At 37.4% G+C, this 8,727-nt stretch overlaps 1 protein-coding gene across 1 annotated transcript; it reads right to left on the bottom strand.

Moving 5' to 3' along the window:
* Positions 1-4,122: 4,122 nt before the first annotated feature.
* Positions 4,123-8,394, bottom strand: LOC135208914 (melanocyte protein PMEL-like). The gene is made up of 2 exons (XM_064241481.1): positions 8,283-8,394; positions 4,123-4,625 (listed from the first exon to the last, which is right to left on the bottom strand). The coding sequence occupies exons 1-2, from the start codon at positions 8,392-8,394 to the stop codon at positions 4,123-4,125; spliced, it is 615 nt and encodes a 204-aa protein (XP_064097551.1).
* Positions 8,395-8,727: the final 333 nt, after the last annotated feature.

The raw sequence follows: 8,727 nt of genomic DNA, 5'->3' as shown, positions 1-8,727 counted from the left end.
AGCCGACTGAGAGCGATACTGGGTGGTTTCGAATCACGGTGCTTCCAAAAACCGCCTCGAGCATTGCCTGAAAGGTGGTAAACACAACGCCAGCAAATTGGGAAGGAAAATAGGTCTTATTGTAGAAGTCCCTAAAATCCATCTCTAAGCCTAGCTACTCTTGTGACTTGCCTCTCTTACCCTAAGCTTCCGTCAGACCGGAAATATCATTCCTACGACATACCCACTCTCCCAACAACGTCGCTTCAGGGGACGGCATGGCTGCTACTTTTTATAATTAAATATAACTAAAACTCTGCTGGGAAGGCGAGGCGTTCTATAGACGTAGCAATATATATATACACACATATATATATATATAATATATATATATATTATATATATATATATATATATATATAAATCACTCTCTCTCTTCTCTCTCTCTCGTCTCTCTCTCTCTCTCTCTCTCTCCTCTCTCTCTTTTATATATATATATATATATATATATATATATATATATATATATATATATATATATATATATATATATATATAATATATATATATATCATATATATAATATATATATATATATATATAATATATATGTGTGTGTGTGTGTCTGTGTGTGTGTGTGTATGTTTAAATATTTTAAGGTGAGGTTTTATTCACACAAGAAATGTCATAGAATTTTAAACACTTATTCAGCAACGCAAAGAGACTTAATGCACTTCTTTTTCTTTTTTTCCAGTGAAAGTGGATGAGAAGTACTTCTAAATATACACTCAAAATATCTACTCTTAAAAACCAAGAACATTTCACATCAAGAATAGAGTTCATTAATCTATTACTAAATACTTATAATAAAGTACATAAAGGTTATTGTAATTGTTTTTTTATTGTTGGTTTCTTAGGGCCAACCACAGGATTTGAAATGATTGAATAAATCAGTAAATGCCACACAGTATATTTGTATCCCAAAGGTAATCGTTTAGGGAACCAAAGTGAATGTTATCCATAAAAGTATGTTTGTAGCATTAGCAGGTTTCTTTCCATTAAAGGCGACAGCAGATGTTCGGCTGCAAGCATCACTCGTATAGATGTAAATGGCTGCATAATTACATTACTAAGCACTAAAGATAGAACTCTTGTGAATAGTTTTTAAATAACCTAGGATTCACCAATAAAACTTATTCTGGTGACATTATATAGTTTCGTTCTATTTATATTTAGACAATATCGAATGGAATTATGCATGTCTTTATAAAAGGAAACGCTTATTATTTATATATGCTTTTAGCTGATGAGAGAAACAATGACCAAGCACTGATAACTTCATTTTATTGATAACACTCCGACAAGTGTTTTTCAGCATTTACTTCATGTTCATGATTTGGTATATATTTATATATATATATATATATATATATATATATATATATATATAATATATATATATATATATATATATATATATATATTTATATTTATATATATATATATATATTATATATATATATATATATATATATATATATATATATAACAAATCAACTATCCATGCCTATTTTTCATGGCACCATAATGTTTCCCGGTGGTATGAATCAAACTCAATGTGATGCATTTCAAACAGCGTTTATGAAACCATTTCAGCCCTATTCATTCCATATTTTCCCGCTGGCCGGTTCAAAATAAAAATGTATGGCGAGGTCACCACTAAATCAGTTGAAGGATTTTGGTAATCTTTAATAACAAAACTAATAGTCTTGAAATAGGAAAGTTGGTATCCATTGCTTGATTTATTTGAAAGATATATTTGTATATATTGAATTTCCCGTCCATGCTTGACTATAATACTAAGAATTGAACATTTATACGCATTATATCCTGAGTTATATTCGGAATATAGAATTAAATGTCATGAACATATTACTAACATGAAATATTTTCCTTTCCGCTCATTCTATGAATTGTCTATAAATTTTCATCCTTTTGTGGGTGTGTATATGTGCAAAGGTTCAAATGTTTTTAAAAATAAGATTTTATTCATATACATATGCTTCTTTTGGCATTAAATTAAAATTTTTTTCGACAATGGTAATTTGTTTCATATTGGTAAAAAAAAAAAAAAGAAATACCGCTAGGGATCATTATTAGCAACGCCTCCTACAATTATTTCCCTTTATTATAGCATTGAACTTTTGCACCATAATTACAATGATATGCGTTGTGTTGTTTAGTATCTTAGCTACCGCTGTCCTACTTAAAGTTCATAATTTTGATTTTTTTTACTGTTTATCTGACGAACAAATTGTCCATATTTTGCATTACATGAAACTATAGCAGAGTCCAGCCAGTTTTGCAGCTAAGCCCTGCCCACTGATTCCTTGAAGGTAATTGGTTAGATATAGTTTCGAAAAATTGATTAATCTGTCCCCCTAGTATTGGGACCACCTTGACGTGGTGAGGGGGCTCGTGAATCCTAGGAATTTGTTCCCGAGTTGAAACCCAAGAGTCCCTAACATTATATAATTACATACATTTGGATTAATTTTTGTGGAATTTTCCTCCTTTGCTGAAATTTACTGGACCTGTTAAACAGAAAAGATATCATAGCTGGGACTGGGTTTTAGATCTGAAGCTAATTAGTGGGAACTGTGGCAGGACCATCAACTGCCCGATAATGTTCAGACCTGAGTGATATCAGGCTGAATTATTTTGCAGGGCTGGACCACGGATTCCAGGGGGGTCTAGTTTGCAGGTAGGACTCTTGGCATTCTGTCCGGTTTGCCTGCAATGTGATTAGGGTGGGGATGATTGTACTCGTGTAATACTCTCAGTCCTATCAAGCGGGTTTGGCTTACACTTGGGCCACTCTGATCATGCTGTGCCATCCCCTGTGTGGTAGGGTAGGGACGCGGACATTTGGGAGTCGGTTCTCACTTGTGGAAGAATAAACTCCATGAAAGGTTGATGACATCTTTTTAAGGTTTTCAGGTTTATTTTTTTTTCTCTCTCTTAAATCTTTATGACATAAAAATAAAGATTCAAGTACCCATAGGCCCTTTGATGGTAGTGAATTGGCACAGTTGATGACTGCTGGAACCTCCCCTGACAATCTTCCTATGGAAAAATCAGTCAAACCTTCCAGTGTAATCACAGTGAAACCCTATGCTCCAGTACAGACTAAAGGGAAATTGAGCAGAAATATGTATATATGAAATTGGAACTGGAATATTTGAAAAATCTTATGATAAATATTTAACCTTTAATCTGGAAGAAGCTAGTTGTGATATTTTTAATGTATATCGAGATATTGTGAAGTGTTTAGGCCGAGAGCCTAAGATATCTTATGAAGGTCGAGGAAAGCTGACGCTGGAATCTACCTCAGCAAAAGAAACTGAAAAATTGAAAACATTATCACACCTTGGAGGAGTCAAAGTAGAATGTGCAGTACATGCTTTTTGGAATTACTCCAAGGGAATGATATTATGCACCCCAACTGATGACGTACTCCGAAGAAAAACTTGTAGAAGAACCAAAAGATCAAGGTGTAATAAGAATTGAACGAATGAAGAAAAAGGTAAATGGAGTCTTTGTACCATTTCCCAATTGAATTATTACATTCAATTCTACTCGATAACATACTGTAGTAAAAGCTGCCTGGCTATGTTTCAAGATTAAACAATATATCCCAAGACCGAGGAGATGTTTCCATTGCCAAGAATTCGGACATATGTTAGGGTCCTGTAGACAGAAACTGCAAGGCAAGCCAGCCACTTGTGTCAAATGCAGTGAACCAGAGCATGGCATATGTAATAAACAAGCCAGATGTATACATTGTGGAGACAATCATCCATCATCTTCACTTAATTGTGATGTATACATCATGGCAAAAGAGATACAAACTTTAAGGGTAACAGATCGTATCACATTTAGGGAGGCAAAAGAGAGAGTACTGAATCAATATGTGAGACCAGGAATATCCTTTTCCAATGTCGCTGCCAACTGAAAAAGAAATATAAATGTTACCAAGGATAATTTAAATAAAAAACCGGTGACGACCCATACTCATGCCTCTTTGGAGGTAGCGCCAGTTGTTTCTGTCGCTCCTTCTTCTTCGAAGAATGCTCCAGTGATTTATGGTGCTGCTGCCTCTCCGGAGTCTGCACCAGTAATTTCTGGTGCTCTTGCCTCTTCGGAGGCTGCGCCAGTGATATCTGGTGCTCCTGCCTCCTCAGAGGCCATGCCAGTTGATTCTGGCACTCCCGCCTGTTTGGAGGTGGTGCCAGTGGTTTCTGGCACCCTTGCTTCTATGGAAGCAGAACCAGTGATCTCTGGTGCTGCTGCCTCTCCGGAGGCTGCACCAGTAATTTCTGGTGCTCTTGCCTCTTCGGAGGCTGCACCAGTGATATCTGGTGCTCCTGCCTCCTCAGAGGCCATGCCAGTGATTTCTGGTGCTCCTGCCTCTTCGTAGGCGATGCCAGTTGATTCTGGCACTCCCGCCTGTTTGGAGGCGGTGCCAGTGGTATCTGGCACCCTTGCCTCTATGGAAGCAGAACCAGTGATTTCTGGTACTCCTCCCTCTGTGGAGGCTGTGTCGGGTATACCTGACACTCCCGCCTCTCTGGAGGGAGTGCCAGCTGTAAATGCTTTGGAGGATTCACCAATGTCCGATCCTCACACCCCTCCTCAGGCGACACCAGCTTTGTCTGGTGTTCCTGAGACTGATAACCCTCTAAAAAGGAAGGCAGCCTTAAACAATCGGTCTCCTTCCAGAAAAAAAGAGCAAGGTTGTAAGCTGAAAGCTCTTAAAAGAGGCTCTAATCTAACAGCCTCTAAAGGAAAGCAAAATTCATTAATTTTCTCCAGTGGAACTGTCAGGGATTAAGAGCAAAATGGGAAGAATTAAGGCTGCTCATATCAGAAGTGTCTCCTGTATGTATAGCTCTGCAGGAGACCATGATTGGTAATAATATGTGCCCCAGCCCACAAGAGTATACATCCTATCACTCCACCTATAATCTAAATATTGAAAGCCATGGTGGTGTCGTTTTATATGTTCGAAATGACACCCCACAAAATCCTATTAATATCCAATCAGCATTGCAAGTGATAGGTGTGCAGGTCCATTTGCAAAGAAATTATACAGTATGCTCTCTCTATCTACCACCTAAAGAAGTCTTCCCCATCAATGAATTTAAATCTCTTATTGAACAGTTACCAGGTCCTTTTGTTATTTTGGGAGATATGAATAGAAGAAACCCTCTTTGGGGTGACATTGTCACCAATCAGAGAGGAAGATTCTTAGGTTCCATCATAGAAGATGAAAATGTGGGGATTCTCAACTCTGGGGAGTCTACACATTTTCATGTTCAAACAGGCACGTTATCAGCTATTGATTTATCTATATGTAGTGATGATTGCCTTATTGACTTTAATTGGAGAACTATAAATGATAGATTTACCAGCGACCATTTCCCAATAGTGGTGAGTGTAGCATCAAGCCCTCCATCACCAAGGCTACCTATATGGAACATTGGTAAAGCTGATTGGGCAGCATTCTAGGAGCACAGCTCAATAGATGACAGTGCTGATGACTATCCCTGTGTAGATGATGCTCTTGACTTTTTTAATACAATAACGTTCTCGGCTGGTCTTCAATCTATACCTAGGACTTCGGGCATATTTATCGGCTGGCCAGTTCCCTGGTGGACTCGTAAATGCCAGGAAACTCACAGAACTATGAGATCTACTTTCACTAGATACCGCGGACGAAAATGTGAGTATTACCGTGTTGAATTTCGAAAAGCAAGAGCTCATTTTTGCATAGAAATAAAAAATGCACGAAAAGAATATTGGACGATTTTCATATCCTCACTAAATTCGAAAACTCCTCTGACTCTAGTTTGGAAGAGAGTAAGAAAAATAGCAGGCAAGTTCACTCCTTGTCAACCTTCAGTTATCAAGATCAATGGTTGCAAGGTAGCAGACCCCCAGTTAGTGGCAAATGAGTTTGCTAATCATTTTGTTAATGTTGCGAAGAAAAATGATGGTGGACCCTATTCAGCTCAAAGACAGATAATAGAACAGGTCGAAATTGATTTTAATACATTAGGACATGAGCAATACAATGCTCCTTTTACTATTAGAGAATTTGAATCAGCCTTGAATAAATGTAATGAATCAGCTCCTGGACTGGATGATATAACATATTCAGTGATTAAGCATACTCCTGAAAATACCAGACTTTTCATATTAAGCCTTATTAACAGAATTTACCGAGAACATGACTTCCCCAAGCTTTGGGGAAAGTTAAAATTATTGCCATTCGTGATACCTGGAAAAGATCAATTCAAGACAGAAAATTATTGTCCTTTTGCATTGACATCTTGTTTGTGTAAGATCATGGAAAAAATGGTGAACACAAGGGTTGATGTGGTACTTGGAAAGAGGTAAATATCTGTTGGCTGCTCAGTGTGGTTTTCGGAGTACGCACTCCACAACTGATCTATTGGTACGAATGGAATCTTCAATATGTGAAGCTTTTGCCGACAAACAGGATCACATCACTGTTTTCTTTGATATAGAGAAAGCTTATGATACAACATGGAGATATGGCATTTTGAGGGTCCTTTATGAATGTAACCTGAGAGGCAATTTGCCCGCCCATCTTTATTTAGGTTTTTTTTTTAAAAATAGGCTATTTCAGGTTCAGGTTGGAGCAACAATGTCAGATGTATTCAATCAATAAGAAGGAGTACCACAAGGAAGTGTTTTAAGTGTGACCTTTTTCGCATTGGTAATCAATGGGGTTTCTAAAATAATTCCCCAAGATATAACATATACCCTTTTTGTTGATGACCTTTCGATTTCCTTTGCAGCATCAAGGATGGTAGTGGCTGAACTCCGCCTTCAGCTCTGCATTGATAATATAGTAAAGTGGGCTGAGGTTAATGGTTTTAGATTTTCTACCAGTAAAACAGTAATTATGGACTTTTGTTGTATAAAAGGAATCCACCCTGATCCAGATCTATTCATTCATAGGCAGAGAATTCTGTGTTGGTGAAACAAGGTTTTTTGGTTTGATTTTTGATAGCAAGCTCACCTGGATTCCACATCTGAAATATATTAAGGCAAAATCCTTGAAAGCAATGAATTTGCTGAAAGTCCTGTCTCACACTTCGTGGGGTGCAGACCGAACTCAGATGTTGAGATTATATAAAGCCTTGGTCTTTTCAAAATTAACGTGTGGGTGTGAGATGTACACTTTTGTGAAGCCAAATAGCCTTAAAATGCTCAACTTAATTCATCATGGAGGAATACGGTTGCGTACAGGAGCATTTAAATCATCCCCCACCGAGAGCATGCTTGTAGATGCTGATGAGGTGCCACTGGATCTTCATTACAAGCGTCTGCTGTTTCGGAGCTGGTATAGATTTCAGAGGCTACCCAAGTCTTTAACCAGCATTTGTATGAGAAATGAAAGGCATTGGCAGTTTTATGAAAGTCACCCCAAGCAACCTCATCCATTCGCTTTCAGAGTAAATTTTATTGTCCGTGAATTAAATATGCCCAGAATAGAGATTTTACCAGCAAAATATTCAGTTAGGCCCCCCTGGAACTTTGCAGAAGTAAAATTCTTTAGATATTTAAATTTTACCAAGACAGAATTGTACAGTGAGCCAATGCGGTCAATATTTTTAGAACGCTCTTTGCAACATGATAACTCCACTGCAGTTTTCACGGATGGCTCAAAGTCAGATGGTGGCGTCGGCTTTGGTGTAGTCTTCCCTGATGTAGAGAGAAGCATCGATTTTTACAGCAGAATTATATGCAATTTTAAAGGCTTTAAAGGAATTTTTTATTCGGAATGAAAATAATTTTATTATATATTGTGACTCCGAAAGTGTTCTTCAGTTGCTGGAATCTTTTAATTATTTAAACTCTGATTTTAGATATATCGGAATGGCTACTTCTACTGAAAAGAAGAGGGAAAGAAGTATAGTTCTGTTGGGTGCCTTCCCATGTTGGGGTGGCTGGGAATGAGAAAGCTGACCAACTTGCAAAGTTGGTAGTCAGCTCCCCAGAACCCACAAGATGCCTACTACCATATCGGGATTTATATCCTCTAATAGGTCAGAGAATAAAAAAAGGTTGGCAGTCCCAATGGGAGGATATTATAACTAACCAGAAAATGCGAATGTTACGTCATTAGTGTCGCCTTGGTCATATCCGTATATGACAAGGAGTCAGGAAACAATGCTGTGCAGATTGAGGATTGGACATACAAGACTCACCCATGGGTTCTTGATGCCCCGTGAAAATCCTCCATTTTGGGATGATTGTGCTGTGCCTCTGACTGTGAGACATTTGCTGGTTGAATGTCCCAGATTTGGGAATTTGAGACATAGGTTCCTATCTTGGGGATGTGATAGAGGTGGTAATTCTATCCTATATACAATTCTTGGAAAGAATTGTAATATAGAGCAATTATATATCTTTATGAGGGAGGCTGGCCTCCTCAACAAAATTTAGATTATATAATAGAATATCTATGTAAGAATTTTATATTTGAACAAATATATTCATATTAATGTATTTTTAGATTTTTCATATGAAATTAATTTTAGATTTAATTCTGCTTTCTATCTTGATTTATTTCGGTGTCAATAACCGAGATGTTGTGACACCAGTTTTTAACAGACATAATTAATCAAATGATTTATCTGTGGTTCTTTCCAT

This window comes from Macrobrachium nipponense, chromosome 11, assembly GCF_015104395.2.
Source record: "Macrobrachium nipponense isolate FS-2020 chromosome 11, ASM1510439v2, whole genome shotgun sequence".
In the NCBI taxonomy this organism is placed as follows: Eukaryota; Metazoa; Arthropoda; class Malacostraca; order Decapoda; family Palaemonidae; genus Macrobrachium; species Macrobrachium nipponense.
This window is presented reverse-complemented; position numbering and strand designations above follow the sequence as displayed.

What these genes read in the sequence shown, in the direction of transcription:
- LOC135208914 (XM_064241481.1), bottom strand. Translation starts at nt 8,394, where the DNA reads ATGTCTCAAATTCCCAAATCTGGGACATTCAACCAGCAAATGTCTCAC. An exon ending in GGGGCATCAAGAACCCATGG is followed by an intron (nt 4,626 to 8,282) that starts GTGAGTCTTGTA and finishes AAGCATTTACAG; the next exon opens with CTGGCACTCCCTCCAGAGAG.